General features: G+C 45.7%; 1 protein-coding gene across 1 annotated transcript in view; it reads left to right on the forward strand.

Moving 5' to 3' along the window:
* The first annotated feature begins 343 nt into the window (after positions 1 to 343).
* The window catches only part of mlphb (melanophilin b), a 51,041-nt gene continuing 32,906 nt past the window's right edge, over positions 344 to 18,478 (forward strand). Inside the window, exons 1-2 of the mRNA XM_056426726.1 lie at positions 344 to 413; positions 3,923 to 4,097. Of these exons, the coding sequence (XP_056282701.1) occupies positions 3,970 to 4,097 (128 nt within the window). The 5' untranslated portion in view covers positions 344 to 413; positions 3,923 to 3,969. The remainder of the gene's footprint in view (positions 414 to 3,922; positions 4,098 to 18,478) is intronic.

Consider the following 18,478-nt stretch of genomic DNA (forward strand, 5'->3'; position numbering starts at 1 on the left):
ACTTGTTTACAATATGTGTACAGATTGTAAAGCCCTCTGAGGCAAATTTGTCATGTGTGATATTGGGCTATACAAAACAAACTGAATTGAATTAACTTGAGCTCAACTGGCATGAACATAATCTCATGATCACTGCACACTTGAATGCTGTCCAAGCAAAGACTTGCCCCGAAATGATGTCTGCTTCCAAACCGGTTGATTTACCATTCATAAGTCATTTCCCAGCGTTATTGCCTGACCTTTTGACGTAAATTGGAGGAAGGCGGCGAGAGAGGAGGCTTGTCTCCATGCCTTTCTTCCTCCTGATTAACTAGACATGTGATTCGCTGTCTGCTCTGCTTAGTTTGCCCTGCAGTCAGCCGGGTCTCACTTCAGAGGAAGTCCTGCCCTCGGGCTGCTCTGTCAACACCAAGGTAAGACATATCCCCATGCATTGATTGTTCGGAGAAGAACATCAATTATGTTAATGCCTACATTTGTGTTATTGATATGAATGCTGTTGTCTGTTCTTTTTTTTTTAGATCTATGCTACTTTACTTAAGCTGTCAGTGGGCTCATTACATATTGGACCAAATTCATGTGTGTTATTAGAAATGTAATTTGTGTAATTATTAGCTTTTGAAACAAACGTCAAACAGCTTTTGTCCACCTGTAGCCAAGATAGCCACATTTAAAAGTCTGCGTAAGAGAATATAATTTGGTTTAGAATGGAATAAAGAAAGAAATGTAAGCTATTTGTTCTTCTGCTGGGAGAACTATTTCAGGTGTGTGTGTGTCTGCGCACCGGTTAACAAGCCAAACTTTCCTTTAGCAAACACAAGGAGTCCTTCAACCGTGCACCTGCTTAAATTGTGTGGCATCAACAGAAGATTTAATGCAAGGACGATGATTTGTAGACCACCTGCTTTAAAGTTAGGATTCAACCGTGGCATAAAATACTGTGAGAAACATTCATGAAAAGCAAATAACACAATTCTAAAGTGCTTTATTTCTTCCATTATGGTCCTTTAATACAACAAGTAAGATACGGAGCTGCTCACACCCGCTAAGCAAATACATGCCGAGCTTCTGTGTTCAAGTGGAACCCTTTGCTTGTGGGAACGTTGTATGCACTATTTAAAGGAGCTGGGGGAGGACAATGTTCTACTCAGGGTCGACCACTTAGACGTGACCTGTGTTAAACTTGTTTTTACCATTCGTTCCAATGTTGCATAAGAAGAAATTAGATTAGACTGATAGAGTGTTTCAGTGCAACTCGCTGGTGTGTGTGTGTGTGTGTGTGTGTGTCACTTGTCAGCTCGAGTTGCTGAAAACCAAGACGTTGTGAACCTGGAGCATGTGAAATGATTTGCTCCGTTAAACAGAGACTTGATTCAAATCCCTAAGCGATGTGACGGTTGAACTGAACCGGACTTTCCCCGGATCACAGGATCACTGACCCTCGATCAGTTCTATTATTCTGGTCTGTTTTGTTTGGAGAAAACAGCAGTCTAAAAAAAGACTGACAACAGTTGTCTCTCAAAAAAAAGTATGACTTATGAAAAGCAAACGCAATAAATCTATTTCATACGGACATTAGTCAAAAAGTATCAGAAGATACACTGAGAAAACACGAGAGCAGGATTGTTTTGCTGACTAGCGACCAGCTGCAATTGTGCAATAATAATTATTTTACCAATTCAATTCAGTTTATTTGTATAGCCCAATTTCACAAATTACAAATTTGTCTCAGTGCTTTACAATCTGTACACATAGACATCCCTGCCCCAAAACCTCACATCGGACCAGGAAAAACTCCCAAATAACCCTTCAGGGGGGAAAAAGGGAAGAAACCTTCAGGAGAGCAACAGAGGAGGATCCCTCTCCAGGATGGACAGAACAATAGATGTAATGTGTACAGAAGGACAGATTTAGAGTTAAAATACATTCAATGAATATGACAGTGTATGAATAGTTCGTAGTAGGCATATTCCACGATGGAGACCTCCACGATCCATCAGGCAGATGGAGGTAGAGAGGAGGAGTGGGTGGAGTCTCAACAGTGGGCGGAGTCTCAACAGGGCAGTGGCGTGGTCGGTATCAGGAATTCCACGACCCAGACCTCGATGATCCATCAGGCAGATAGGATCTATGTCGTCTCATAGGGTCCGATGACCCCATGAGACGTGAAGTCAAAAGGACTCCGGGGAGAAAGCAGAGTTAGTAACGTGTGATTGAGAGATGAAAATTCATCCTTAAGGAGAGAAAAGAGGAGATAGGTACTCAGTGCATCCTAAAACGTCCCCCGGCAGCTATAAGCCTATAGCAGCATATCAAGGGGCTGGACCAGGTGGACCTGATTCAGCCCTAACTATAAGCTCTGTCGAAGAGGAAAGTCTTAAGTCTACTCTTAAACGAGGTGACTGTGTCTGCCTCCCGGACTGAAATTGGAAGCTGGTTCCATAAAAGAGGAGCTTGATAACTAAAGGCTCTGGCTCCCATTCTACTTGTTAAGACTCTAGGAACTACAAGTAGTCACGCATTTAGTGAGCGCAGCTCTCTAGTGGGGCAATATGGTACTACAAGCTCCTTAAGATATGATGGAGTATCACCAATCAAGGCTTTGTAGGTTAAGAGAAGAATTTTAAAAGTGATTCTTGATTTTACTGGGAGCCAGTGCAGAGCAGCTAGTGCAGGAGTGATGTGATCTCTTTTCTTAGTTTTAGTGAGAACACGAGCTGCAGCATTCTGGATCAACTGGAGGGACCTAAGAGACTTATTAGAGCAGCCTGATAATAAGGAGTTGCAGTAATCCAGTCTCGAAGTAACGAACGCGTGAACCAATTTTTCTGCATCTTTTTGAGACGAGATGTGCCTGATTTTTGAAATATTACGTAGATGAAAGAATGCAGTCCTTGAGATTTGCTTTACGTGGGAGTTAAAGGATATATACATATATATACAAGAATGTAGATGTTTAGTTCTCAGTTGCATCGGGAAATAATTGTTTTCAATGACACATAAATCTGGACCGATCCTTTTAAAGTGTAAATTGACATCAACAGCCAACTGCTAACTAATTAAACATCGCGACTAGAACACGTCAATTCAACCAAACTGTTGGAAATCGAGACATCAGTTCAAAAGAACACCGTTATAATCTTCATGTGTGGCGTCGGCCTGTAGTTCCTGTTGCTGCCACACCAGATCTGTACAGTCCATGTACACTTTGTGAGTTTACTGGATTTTATATTTAATGTTGTTTCTTTTCTCCCACTTCGGATTGAATACAATAAACATGCTATCAATATGCACACAGGCCGTGGATGAAGCTGCTCTACTTTTCTGTCCTCTCATGTTGGACCGACACTGAACGTTGAATTGACTCACTGTTGCCCCCCTGAGGTACAACTGGTATTACAAGACAGGACGGGCCTCGGCTATCTGGCTAGCATGCTCAAATCAGTTTATATCTCTGCAGTCACTTTTTCTTTTTTTTTTAAATGCACCTTTTAATTTAACAGTGTTATTGTTGCAACACAATTAAATCAAGAGGAATGAGCAATGTATGTAAAGCGGCCCATTTTTTTAAATATTATCGTGTGATCTGAAGGTTGTTAAAGCGTCTTTCTGCAATGTTGAAGAGTGCAAAGGTCAGGGGGACATCAGAAAGCTGTGTCAAATGTATTCCCAACCATTCTTCACACAGATTTGTACCGTGAACGTGACACAACAAACCTGACTGATTAAATTAACAATCATGTCAAGGAGTGAACTTCACCGCTCATGTAGCGTAACATCGGTTGGAAAAGAAAATGCAGTTTTTATTTATTTTTATCCAGTTGGTCGTGTTTTCACTGCAGTTCCTCTTAAATATTTGTATTAAAAACTTCCTCATGTAGCTGACAACCTATTCTATTTCATTTTTTTTGCCCAAATGCAGCCACGCACGTGACAGCCTGCCAGCTCACAGGCATCAGCTTCGCAACGATGCCGAGCTCCACCACGACAGACGGGAAGCTGGATCTCTCCAAACTCACAGATGAGGAGGCCGAGCATGTTTGGGAAGTTGTCCAGAGAGATTTCGGACTGAGGAAGAAGGAGGAGGACAGACTTGGGTATGTTAAAAATGATCATGTATATTTGTTTTATTTCTTTTTGATGCACATCTGTTTCTCAACTAACCAAAAGAAGCCATCCTTTTGATGCTTCAGGATGGATTCTCTTTTCTTTTTTTAACTAGCTGAGTCAACATGCAATTAAACTTTCTTTGTTTGTATATAACTGAAAGGGTTAATGGAGATTCGATGTGGGATTATATGTATACTCAAGAATTCTGCAAGGTAAAATATGTTTTTTGTCAATGGCGTCCTGTGGCTTCACGTTAGCCTTAAAATGGCTCCAACTCAGAAGTAAAAGGGCTGTGGACGGGGGCATTCACTTTAAAAGTATACAATATTTATTTGGACAGGCCGTTCCAACAGGCAATTTAGGATGTATTAGCTCCAAGAATCTATTGTCGAAAATAGGGATTTTACCTCACAGGACACAGGAGCTGCTGGTTGGCCACAGGCCTCGATTTATTATTTAGTGCTCGTCGTTTGGTCACTTCCGGAACTCCAAACCGCACTTTGTTGCTTTTAGCTTTCCTGCTGCTCCTCCTGCCTGCTTCCCCCAACCCGGGAGCTCCAGACGCCATCTAAGTTACTCTAGGTTACACACATTGACTGTGGATACATTTGAATGATTGGATTTTAATGCATAAGGAACCCCACTTTGAAGCTCCAGAATGAAAACCCCCAATAAATACTCCAATGGACCTGCCCTTTAAAGACTGCTCCCCAGTGGCTCAGGTTTATTCACCTTGCTGCAATGATGTAGACATGTAAGCTACTCTATGACCTTGTGACATCCCTGTTGGGTGGGGTTACCTTCACAACAAAGCACACTTCAGCTTGAAACGTCCAGTCAGAGTGGGCAGTGTGCTCCACAGCCTCGTGTTAAGTGACTATTCAGAGCGAGACGATGTTCCTTTTGCTGAAACGCAGAAACTGTGATGATGAATCGATATTACCTATGGCGACCACGAGCCACTGCGCAGACAGATCCAGATCTAAGCTCTAGCAAAACACACAAACAGACTGTATGAATTGCAGCAATGTCATATTGCTTATAGAGTACATTTTTCATTTCTAAACCAAATTATTTGTGTGTTTTTTTTATCAAGAGAAGATGGTTGTTTGATTTAAACTTAGTACAACGGAGTGGAAATTACAAACTGCACTCTATTACTGAAGGCTGGATCTCCAACAGATGACTCAGTCATGTGCTGCTGGCTCAGCGACTGTTACGAGCTCAGACACTTAGGAAGTAGGACCCAATTGCACGACCCGGGAGACAGAGATAAAGTATTTGTAAGTACTTTATTTTTCGGTTCTGCAGTGAACAAAATGAAAGCGCTCACGTAGTGAGGGATCAAAAACTTTTCAAGAGCACAAGATAACCCGACCTGATCATGGCAAAAGACCAGACGAACTGACAAGGAACACTGGGAGACAGGGGAATTTAAGCACATGGTAACAAGACACAGGTGGGACCAATCAGGGCGGGCTGACACTGATGAGCATAGGAGACAGGTGTGATGACAGGTGAAAACAATCAGGAAGCCTGGAATGAGAGAAAGCGAACATAAATCACATGAACCTCTCTAGCATATCTGTCGGTGCACAACAGTACCCCTCCCTCTAGGGCCAACTCCTGATGGCCCAGGCTGATTGTAAAAGTCGTGGATAAGAGTCTTGTCTACGATAAATGAAGCAGCTATCCAGCTTCTAGCCTCAGGACCGTAACCCTTCCAGTCTACCAGGAATTGCTTGCCCTCCGCCTATTACGGACCTCCAGTAGCTTACGGACCTTGTAAACGTCACCCCCTTCAAAGAACTGGGGCGGTGGAGGGGGCTTGGAGGCGGGAACAAGTGTGCTCTCACACACCGGCTTGATTCTACTAACGTGAAACGTTGGGTGCACTCTCAAGGTCCTGGGAGTTGCAAGCGTAACGACGCCGGGTTGATGACTCTGGACACTGGAAACGGACCCACAAATCTCGGAGCCAGTTTCTTTGAGGCGACATGGAGTGGTAAGTCTTTGGTAGAGAGCCAAACCTTTGGCCTGGACTGTAGGAGGGAGCGACCCTGCGATGAACGTCCGCAACAGCCTTCATCCGAGCTGAACTTGGAGAAGAGACTGGCGAGCACCAGCCCAAACTCTGCGACAACGTCTGATCATGGCATGTGCCGATGGAACCATCACCTCTTCCTCGTTGTTAGGGAAAAGTGGAGGCTGGAAACCATTGACACAATGGAATGGAGAGAGACCTGTGGCCGCCGTGGGAAGGGTATTGTGGGCAACCTCGACCCATGTGAGGTGGTCACCCAGGTGGTCTGGTTCGGGAGGCGAGACAACGTGGCGTAGTCTCTAGTTCTTGGTTCAGACGCTCCGACTGTCCATTTGACTGAGGGTGATATCCTGATGACAGGCTGACGGTGGCACCTATGAGTCGACAAAACTCTTTCCAGAAGGCGGAAATGAATTGTGGACCCCTGTCGGAAACAATGTCATTAGGGAATCCATGGATCCTGAATACGTGATTCATCATGACCTCTGCGGTGACTTTGGCAGAGGAAGCTTGGTCAATGGGATGAAGTGAGCCATCTTTGAAAATCGATCAACCACTGTTAGAACCGTAGTCTTGCCTCTGGATGAGGGAAATCCTGTCACAAAATCCATCGAAATGTGTGACCAAGGACGATGGGGAATCGGCAGCGGCTGGAGCAAGCCCATCTTAACTTGAGATGAGGTCTTATTACACGCACACACCGGACAAGCCGCTACATACTCGGCCACATTTTTCTTCATGGATGGCCACCAGAAACGTTGTTGAATCCTGAACATTGTTCTTGCTACTCCCGGATGGCACGAAAGCACAGATGAGTGAGCCCAGTGGATGACCTTGGAGTGAAGAGCCTCAGGAACAAACAGCAGATTGTTGGGACACTCGCTAGGCGCTGGATTCATGACATTTGCCTCTTTAACGTCTGACTCCACTTGCCAGGAAAAGGCTCCGATCACCCGGTTAAGTGGAAGGATGGTCTTGGGCTCTACCGCAAGTGGTTCGGGATCGTAAAGACGAGACAAAGCATCGGGTTTTGATTCTGAGACCCGGGACGAAAAGAGAGTGTGAAGTTGAATCTACTAAAGAAAAGTGTCCACCTGGCCTGACGGGAGTTGAGACGCTTAGCCTTTCTTATATATTCTAGATTCTTGTGATCTGTCCAGACTAAAAACGGTTGCTCTGCACCTCTAGCCAGTGTCTCCATTCCTCGAGGGCAGCTTTTACAGCTAACAATTCCTTGTTTCCACGTCATAATTCCGCTCTGCCGTTGTCAACTTCCGCGACAGGTAAGCACATGGATGCATCTTGTTGTCTTCTGCAGAACGTTGAGACAGTACTCCTCCAATTCCCTCATTGGAAGCATCCACCTCGACCATAAACTGGCGCTGGGGATCTGGAATGGTGAGTATGGGAGCTGATGTGAATCTATCTCTGAGAAGTTTGAAAGCAAGATCCGCCTGGGGGGTCCACTTGAAGGGAACCTTAGGAGAAGTCAGAACATGCAGAGGAGCAGCAACAGAACTGAAATTCCTAATAAACTTCCTATAGAAGTTAGCAAATCCTAGGAACTGCTGAACCTTTTCCTGGAGTCTGGTGTGGGCCACTGGGATACTGCACTGACTTTCGCAGGATCCATTTGAATATGATTAGGTGAGACTATGTATCCTAAGAAAGACACCTCTTCTGTGTGGAACTCGCACTTCTCTGCCTTGACATATAGCTGATTATCCAGTAGTTTCTGCAAAACTTGGCGGACATGGTTAACATGAGATTTAGCGTCTGGGGAGAAAATCAGTATGTCATCCAGATACACAAACACTGAAATATTCAAGAATTCCCAAAACCTCATTCACAAAAGCTTGAAAACAGCGGTGCATTGCACAGTCCAAAAGGCATTACCAAGTACTCATAGTGACCATTCTGAGTGTTGAATCAGTCTTCCACTCATCCCTTGTTTTATTCTAACCAAGTGATATGCATTTCTTAAATCCAACTTGGTGAATATCTTGGCCGTTGAAGCAGTTCAAAAGCAGATGACATGAGTGGCAGAGGATAGCGGTTCTTCACCGTAATGTCATTTAGTGGACTGTAGTCTATGCAAGGTCTCAGAGACCCGTCTTTCTTTCCCACAAAAAAGAATCCCGCTCCGGCTGGAGACGATGAAGGACGGATAATCCCTGATTTGAGTGAAGAGGAGATGTATTCATCCATTGCTGTTCTCTCAGGTCTCGAAATCGAGTAAAGTCTCCCCTTGGGAATGGGGGCTCACGGTAAGAGATCAATGGGACAGTCAAAATCTCGGTGAGGAGGTAGCGACAAGGCTTTAGACTTGTTAAACGCTTCTTTTAAATCATGGTAACAGGAAGGTACCTTGTGTAAATCAGGATAGTCAGGGTGATCTATAATGATCCTACTAGAGTCTGTTGGTGCATTAACAGGTTGCGAAAGTTTACACCTGCCCTTACAATCCTCTCCCCAGTCTATAACTTTCGCTGAAGGCCAGTCTATGTGAGGATTGTGGATCTTCAGCCAAGGAAACCCCAAAATAATCGGGTGCTGAGTCGACTCAAAAATATGAAATTGCATGCTCTCGGTATGGTCCTTATTTATAGTAATCCGTATGGGCTCAGTGCAATGGGTAACTGTGAACAACAAGCGGCCGTCTAAGGCACTGGCACTAACAGGATGAGATAGCGGGACAGTTTTATTTTTAGCTGTTTGACTAGGCTCCAGTCAATAAGGCTATCGTCAGCCCGTGAGTCTATTAACACACCCTGGTCAATGGTCTGATTGTTAATACAAATGTCTACCTGAGTAACAGGTCGAGGAGGGAAGTCTGCGGGAAACTTGCTCACCAGCGCCCTCCTTTTGACTGGTGAGCACGATCTTTTCCCGGGCATGAAGCGAGTTGATGACCCGGCTGGCCGCAGTAGAAACAGCAACCCTCCCGTAGACGGCGCTGCCTCTCCTCCAGAGAAAGCCTGGTTCTTCCAAGCTGCATGGGTTCACCGGAGTCATTCGGAAGTGTAGTCCTCTGATGGTCCGGTAACATGAGCTGGAAATCCTCCGCTGGCTGCGCGACCCTCCGAGGCGAATTCTGGAAGCTGGGAATAACATCTCGGTTGCGTCGACGCTCCTCTCTCTTTCGAAGACGGTTATCGATCCGGATGGCCACAGCGATGAGGATTCCAGATCCCGGGTGTCTCCAGTGGAGCCAGCTGGTCCTTTATCGGTTCGAAAGTCCTGTCATGAAGGCGTCACGAAGAGCGGAACATTCCATCCGCTGTCCGCTGCTGCTGTACGAAACTCGATGGCATAATCAACCACCTGACGGTTGAGCTGACGATTTGAAACAGTCTTCTGCTGGCCTCCGTAGCAGGCGATGAGTGGTCAAAATGCGCCTCATAGTCTCTATGAAATCGGCCAATGAGTAACATAGTTCGGTGTCTCTAGACCATTCTGCAGTAGCCCAGGCTGCAGCTCTTCCCGTTAAATGAGACACAATAAACGCCACTTTACCATGCTCAGATAAAAAGCTGCTGGGTTGTGTTGAAAATGCAGATCACACTGTACCAGAAAGGCTCTGCAATTCAAGAGTCTCCGGAAAATCTCTCCGGAAGAGCCAGCCGTAACGGGAGGAAACAGCCTGACCTGGGTCGTCAGCTGGAGTATTGACAGGCAAATTCTCAGCTGTGGATGACGTCACCAGAGGAGCAGTCTGTTGATGAGTGAAAAATTATTCATTTGGGCAACCAGTTGTTGCATCTGTGTAGATAATTCTTCCTGAACCCCGGCCTGGCGTCCTCTCAGCTCTTGTATTTCCCGGCTGACTTTGTCCAGTTTTTCCTCGTGATGAAAAATCGTCACGCCCTGTACCGACAGAGCGGCGTGAAGCGTTCTTGGGTCGGCTGGGTCCATAATGTGGTCAGTTCGTTCTGTTACGAGCTCAGACACTTAGGAAGTAGGACCCAATTGCACGACCGGGAGACAGAGATAAAGTATTTGTAAGTACTTTATTTTCGGTTCTGCAGTGAACAAATGAAAGCGCTCACGTAGTGAGGATCAATAACTTTTCAAGAGCACAACATAACCCGACCTGATCATGGCAAAAGACCAGACGAACTGACAAGGAACACTGGGAGACAGGGGAATTTAAGCACATGGTAACAAGACACAGGTGGGACCAATCAGGGGCGGGGCTGACACTGATGAGCATAGGAGACAGGTGTGATGACAGGTGAAAACAATCAGGAAGCCTGGAATGAGAGAAAGCGAACATAAATGACATGAACCTCTCTAGCATATCTGTCGGTGCACAACAGCGACCCACTGCTCCCATGTCTCTCTGGCAGCAGTGACGGATGGTTTAGATATCAGGCCGTGGGAGGAAGAGGTTTAGAGGGAATTTCCTCCGAAGCTTGGATGTGTGCCCAGCAAGCAGCAGTAATCCTCTGGGATAGTACCAAGATGAAGAAAACGTCCAGTGACCCATTGATTTTGTAAGATGTACGCATGTGTAAGCATCGAGTACCACGCCTACAACACTGGTATGGACGCTAACGCTCACTTTATACCTTAGTCTGTAGATGAGAAATGGACGTTGTCATCGAGATGTCGACCATTGCTTAGTCAGTTGCCTAAAAAGTTAGAATATTGCAAGTTTGGAAAGATGTTTCTGAATACATCGCTCGGTGACATCACCCAATTTCCATATTGCTCCACCTAAATTATACCTAACTGGAAATCTAATCAGAGAGAGTGATTGAAAAGCACTGTTGGTGTGGAGGGCCTTCAAAGAAACATCTGTTATCTGTTTCATTGTTTATATGAAAACATAATTTTTTTTATGGATGATTTTCTGCTTAATCTCCTGCTTATTCATACAGTATTATGCTCTCCAATGAAGAACACCCTTGAGGATATACTTCTCAGTTGTTTGTGGGCCGCATATCTCATCAGAACCACTTTTAAACAGGACAACAATGTCAGCCACACAGCAGGTAGCGGGCCCCGCCAAGGTTCTTCTGCAGCTATTTGTTTTCCATCCAAAAAGAGCCGACGACTGTTGTTTTCACCCCAGGCCTCTGCGGTACACATCCTCAAGTGCATATAAAACTGCGAGAAATCATATAAAAAACATATGTTGGATTGTAGAATAATGTAGCACATTTTGGCAATACTTTTGAATGTGCACTTCTGTACCAAATCCACTATATGTAAATATATATACGTGTGTATATATATACATATATGTGTGTATGTATATATATATTAGGGCTGTCAGCGTTAACGCGTTAATCTATGCAATTAATTTGGCCGCGTTAACGCACTAAAATATTTTTACGCAATTAACGCAACTTTGTTTACTTCCGGTGTTCGTTGAAGTTTTTTCACTCCTCTGAGTGTCAAACCGCGGCAGTACGGTTTAACACTGTTTTCGTTATTTAAAAAAAAAAATCTCCGCGAAAATAAGGAGCAGAAATCAGTTTAAACTCGTGGATGAATCAGTCGGGTTTCCTCCTGCTCCTCCTTCCTCCGTCCCCTCTGATACACAGAGGAACGGAGGGGCGACGTGTCGGGTGACGCGGCGCGGAAAGAACTCGTCACACGAAACCTTCACTGTGATTGGTCAATCCGTTTGTCTGTCAACAATTTATCATCCACGATATTAAATACCTCGCTGGCACTTTATAGGTGGAAGCCTCTTTGAAAACACAGCTCTGTGGGAAGTTTTGTCTTTAAAAAGAAGAAAAAAAACCTTTTAATCGCAAATAATCGCGATTAATGAATTTCAAAATGTGCGATTAATTAGTAAAAAAAATTTAATCGATTGACAGCCCTAATATATATATATATATATTAACTTCCTCCAACAGTCCAAAAACCTGCATCAATTATTGACTCTAAAACTGCCCATAGGTGTGAAAGTTAGCGTAAATGGTGTCAGCCCTGTGACTATATTTTTATCACACTATCTCAGGGCTGACATCATAATGATATCATGTCAGTCTAACTCAGGTAATGCGTTTTATTTAATAACATTATAGTTGTGTTTTAAAAAGGCTGTCTGAAAATGGACATTTACATGTAAACATATCTACAATGTGTGTGGAGACACTCGGTTACGTGGGTCTCCAGAACTGTTCAAGTGAACGTCTATTTGGAAAACGCTCACACATAAACCCTCCTCTACCTGCTTTTAATCAAATACTGAGGACAAGTGAGGATTCTGAGGACATAATAAGGCGTATCAAAGAGAACAATCTCGTTTCAGTGAAATAAAGTGGAACTTTGCAGTTATTTCTGATCTTTGCGGCTGTTGTGCAGTTTCTGTTCATAACTTATTATGTATATAAATGTATCGCCTCACCTTAAAGATGGTGTTTTCTAATAAACAACAAAGCTATGACTTGCATTAAATGTCCATCCTCATGTACAGTAGAGGAAACCACGTGTACAAATCTGTCAAAAGTACTATTCTCCTGTTCCGGAGGTGAAACACTCAACAGGATCCCTTTTACAGTGGCTCTCACAAGCATTTGAATATTGCCAGGAATATAATGTGCTGCACATGAGGGCACTCACATTTACAGATGTATCAACATCAGAATGTTTGGAGTTAATGAAGGAGGTGTAAGTGATATGAGGGGCAGATGTTGCTGGTCTACCGCTGCCTCCATCGATTAGTTTGTGTTACTGTGAGACTTTAAAACACCAAAAGCAAACAATAAGTAAAAACAACTGATCGAGGGCAGATGTGTTCTGGGAGGTGCAATGAACAGTTATTTGTGTCATTGTTAATACGATAGGAACTCCAGTCTTGCTTTTTTCATGTCCCTTGTACGTATGTAACATGTACTGAATACGCTGCATTCTGAACAAGTGGCAGAGCATAACATGTTCTGATATCCAGCTCTATGGTAACTAAATGCAGCCGTCACCAGTCAGTGCGGTTACATGCAATCGAATTATTGGCTTAGTCGGACTGAAATCGAATTATCCGTTTCATGTAAACACCTTAGTCGGACTATGTGCGGTCCGACTTCGGTCCGATTAACACCCCTGGATAGCTCGGTCCGATCCAGTTGATAATTCGACTCTCGCGGCATGTAACTCTGAATTCGATTCGCAACTGGACTTTGCGTCTTTGCGCATGCTCGAGATCCCTCCGCCCTCCCATGTCGTGACCCGGAAGTCGAAAGACGATAAATTAAATTCTCCGTGTACCTTCGACGTGGCTTCTCTCCGTTATCAACTCAGCCAATAGCGCCATTTGCATTCGCTGTACTCCTATTAACACCATGGAAGAATAGTAGAGGGATGTAGCAGCCTGCTCTCTGTTCGCCATCTTTCTCGAAATGTTGTTGTTGGTGGTGGTGAAGAGGTCAAGCGGAAATGGCTGTATCACCACGAGTTGTAATGAAAACAGCGCCGCCTATCGTATCGGATATGACATGCTTTCGGCCAATGATTCGAATTACTCACTGCCATGTATATTGGGATAATAGCAGATCCCCCAAAAGATAGCATAGTCCGACTAAAGCAAGATTCGAATTATACCATCATGTAAACGCACTGAGTGTCGCCTCAACGTAACAGCGTGGCGTTAAATATCACACAGAAAGACACGCTCAATGACGGCCTGACAGACATGCTGGTGCTCCAGACCTATTACTGGTGCTCCAGACCTATTACTGGTGCTCCAGACCTATTACTGGTGCTCCAGACCTATTGCTGGTGCTCCAGACCTATTGCTGGTGCTCCAGACCTATTACTGGTGCTCCAGACCTATTGCTGGTACTCCAGACCTATTGCTGGTGCTCCAGACCTATTACTGGTACTCCAGACCTATTACTGGTACTACAGACCTATTGCTGGTGCTCCAGACCTATTGCTGGTGCTCCAGACCTATTACTGGTACTCCAGACCTATTACTGGTGCTCCAGACCTATTACTGGTACTCCAGACCTATTGCTGGTGCTCCAGACCTATTACTGGTGCTCCAGACCTATTACTGGTACTCCAGACCTATTACTGGTACTCCAGACCTATTGCTGGTGCTCCAGACCTATTACTGGTACTCCAGACCTATTACTGGTACTCCAGACCTATTACTGGTACTCAAGATTCAAGATTCAAGATGTTTTATTTGTCACATACACACACAGGGTGTGCAGTGAAATGAAAGTGGCAATGCTCAGCAGGAATGTGCAAGGGCAACAAGTACACACTATTTACAATAAAAAACAACACAATATTTACAGTACAATATTTACACTAAGTGTGTGTGTGTGTGCCTAAGAGGGGCAGTTGTGGGGGTCCTGGTGAGGTCGGAGTTCACAGTCCTGATGGCCTGAGGAAAGAAACTCCGTCTCAGTCTCTCTGTTCTTGCAGCGTGACTACGGAGGCGCCTGCCTGACCGCAGCAGCTGAAACAGTCTGTTGTTGGGGTGGTGAGGATCCTTCATGATCCTGCCGGCTCTGGTTCTGCACCTCCTGGTGTACAAGTCCTGCAGGGTGGGGAGTGTAGTTCCAATAGTGCGTTCAGCCGAACGCACTACTCTCTGCAGAGCCTTCCTGTCCTGAGCGGAGCAGTTGCCAAACCAGGCTGTGATGCTTCCTGTCAGGACGCCTCTACAGCTCCAGAGTAGAAGGACTGAAGGATCCTCTGGGAAACTTTAAATTTCCTCAGCTGCCTGAGGTGGTAGAGGCGCTGCCTTGCCTTTCTCACCAGAGTGTCTGTGTTCGTTGACCATGTCAGATCCTCGGTGATGTGGACTCCCAGGTATTTATACCCTCACCCTCTCCACAGTAGTCCCGTTAATGCCCAGTGGTGAGTACGTCCTCTGTTGTTGTACCCTCCTAAAGTCCACAATCAGCTCCTTAGTTTTGGTGACATTCATGAGGAGGCTGTTGTCCTGGCACCAGAGTGACAGATCAGCAACTTCCTCCAGGTAGGCCTTCTCGTCGTTGTCGGAGATCAGGCCCACCACCACTGTGTCATCCGCAAACTTGATGATGGTGTTGAGCTGAACCTGGCCACACAGTCATGTGTGTACAGGGAGTACAGTAGGGGCTGAGGACGCAACCCTGGGGGATCCTGTGTTCAGGGTGAGGGGTTGAGGTGTTCTGCCCACCCTGACCACCTGTGGCCTGTCGGAGAGGAAGTCCAGGCTCCAAGCACACAGAGAGGTGTTCTGTCCCAGCTCAGTCTGCTTGCCGGCCAGTCTGGAGGGACTATGGTGTTGAAAGCTGAACTATAATCAATGAACAGCAGTCTCACATAGCCCCCCCTCTGGCTGTCCAGATGAGAGAGTGTGGTGTGCAGTACCTGGGAGACAGCATCATCTGTGGATCTGTTTGGGCGATAAGCAAACTGCAGCGGGTCCATGGAGGAAGGGAGGAAGGCGCAGATGTAGTCCTTTATCAGCCTCTCAAAGCATTTCATGACCACCGAGGTGAGGGCCACCGGTCGGTAGTCATTCATACATGCTGGAGAAGCATTCTTGGGCACAGGGACAATAGTGGATCTCTTGAAGCAGGCGGGACCACGGACTCAGCCAGGAGAGGTTGAATATTGTGGTGAACACTGGAGCTAGCTGGTTAGCACAGGTCTTCAGTACTCGCCCAGATATGCCATCTGGACCTGCAGCTTTCCTGGTGTTAACCCTCAACAGAGCCCTCCTCACACTGTGCTCGGTCACAGAGAGTGTGTGTTCATCCCAGCGGTAGAACTCACCTCGCTACGCTTAACGGTGTTGTTGTTAGCCGGCGAGCTAGCGCTGTTGTTGCTAGCCTCAAACCGTGCATAAAATGAGTTCAGGTCGTCCGCTAGGGATGCGTCGGCACTCACCATTGCGCGGGTCTGCTCTGGTAGTCTGTGATAGTCCGTAGCCCCTGCCATAGGCGCCTGGTGTCGCGCTGCTCCATCTGTGATTCCACTCTGTCTCGGTACTCCTCTTGGCCTCCTTCACCGCCTCCTCAGTCCATAGACCGCTGCCTTGTACTCGCCCATGTTGCCGGATACAAGACCGGAGTTATAGGCAGCAGTACGGGCGTTCACAGCTTCACGGATGGATCTATCAACCCACGGCTTTTGGTTAGGAAAGACCCTACTTTTACCGTGGGGACGATGGTGTCGCTAGCGTGCTATGAGGCTCATTGCCACGTCCGCAAAACCGCTGACGCCACTGGAACTGGATTGGATCATGTCCCAGTTGACGACACGCAGAGCGCCCTGTAGCTCAGCCTCTGATTGGTCAGACCACCGCTTCGCCCTCGTCACTACCGCTTCCCGCTATCTTTTGTTGGTACTCGGTAGCAGGAAAATGGCGGCATGGTCCGATTTGCCAACGGAGGGAGAGAGACAGCCTTGTAGCCCTCTTGAATGGCGATAGCAGTGGTCCAACGTTCTTTCCTCTGGTAGCACACGTAATGTGCTGGTGAAAGTTCGGCATGACTTTTTAGGTTTGCCCTATTAAAGTCCCCAGCCACCACCACAGCCGCTGGGATACTTGTTCTGATGCCGACATAACACATCATGTAGGTCCGATAGTGCTACGGTGTCCGCTTGTGGTGGTATGTAGATGGCTGTGGTGATGACCGAGCTGAACTCCCGGGAAGGTAGAATGGACGGCATGAGATCGTCAGATGTTCCAGGTTCGGAGCAGGAACGAGAAAGAGTCTTAATGTCCTTGGGGTTGCACCACTTGTTGTTAGTCATGAAGCAAACCCTCCACCCTTAGATTTACCAGACTCTTCCGTTCTGTCTGCACGGAAAACAGAGAAGGACTCGGTTGGGCATATGACTCGATCCGCACCAGCGGGTCAGCCATGTTTCCGCCAGACAAAAGATGTTACAGTCCTCATGTCCCGTTGGAATCTGATCCTTGCCCTAACATCATCCAGCTTATTTTCCAGAGACTGGACGTTAGCAAGAAGGATGCTGGGCAGAGATGGACGGTGGGCTTGAACTCTCAGTCTGTTCCAATTCCGCCCGTTTCCTCGATGTTTTCGCTGCTCCCGTAGTAGCGGCTCCACTGTTGTTGTTGTGGTTCGCCGACGATCTCTGCCGGCCACGCTGGATCGATGGAAAAAGTGGACAAAAACCCTTGTTTTGCGCAAAAGTTTATGTCCAAAAGTGTGCTGCGTTCGTATGCTGTTAGTGCCGATGTGTTTGTGGCAAAGAAAATATTAAAAATAAACACAAAAACTAAAAGAGCGCACAATCTCCGCGGAGCTACCACGACGGCGTCTGGACACAGCCACGCCATCACTGTACCTATTACTGGTACTCCAGACCTATTACTGGTACTCCAGACCTATTACTGGTACTCCAGACCTATTGCTGGTACTACAGACCTATTGCTGGTACTCCTGTCTGTTTCTCCAGACATATTACTGGTACTCCTGTCTCTATCTCCAGACCTATTACTGATACTCCAGTCTCTATCTCCAGACCTATTGCTGGTACTCCTGTCTCTCTCTCTCCAGACATATTGCTAGTACTCCTGTCTTTCTCTCTCCAGAACTATTGCTAGTACTCCTGTCTCTCTCTCCAGACATATTGCTAGTACTCTTGTTTCCCTAGAATAATAGAGCTCAAATTCATCCTTAAAACACGTTTCTGCAACGGCTCCTCCACTAACTCAGAGTGTAAAGGAAGATGTGTTTATTTAAATGGAGGAAAACAAATGAAAGACTGAGATGGATTTTTCTTTTTAATTGCAATATAATTACTCAAAATTAATATGTTTCTGAAATAAGTAAAAATGTGACTGTAAAGTGTCGTACAAAATAACTTGCAGCCCATCGTCAGTGAGGACTCCACCACACTGTTGACCACAGAAGAGCCTTTCATGAACTGGAATCACACTGAAAGGGTTCAATCTGAGGTTCAATCTGATGTCAATCTGAGTCAAATGAAAAGTAAACCATACTTCCCTGTATTTAAGAACACAACTTCTATCATCATTCGAAGATGAAAACACAAACAACTCCCAGACCGGACAACGTCGTGGCAGTAACCTGTCAATCCCAAGGTAGCCCCACCCTAAACCATCCCCTGCTTTATGGTCTATTTGACTTTAAATGGACTATGATCTACTAAATAAACATCATGCTGTGTGGAACAAGCCTTAAAAGTAGGGATTGAGACCATAAACTCATGTTTATAATGTTTACTGAGAGAATAAATCAAGAGAGGTAGTCATTTTCTATAGACTTCTATACAACCAGAGGAGTCGCCCCCTGGTGGACATTTCAAGATAATGCAAGTTCAGGGCACCACATTGGCTTCACTTTTCAGAACAGGAATGTTTCCTGGTAC

Source organism: Pseudoliparis swirei, chromosome 2, assembly GCF_029220125.1.
Source record: "Pseudoliparis swirei isolate HS2019 ecotype Mariana Trench chromosome 2, NWPU_hadal_v1, whole genome shotgun sequence".
In the NCBI taxonomy this organism is placed as follows: Eukaryota; Metazoa; Chordata; class Actinopteri; order Perciformes; family Liparidae; genus Pseudoliparis; species Pseudoliparis swirei.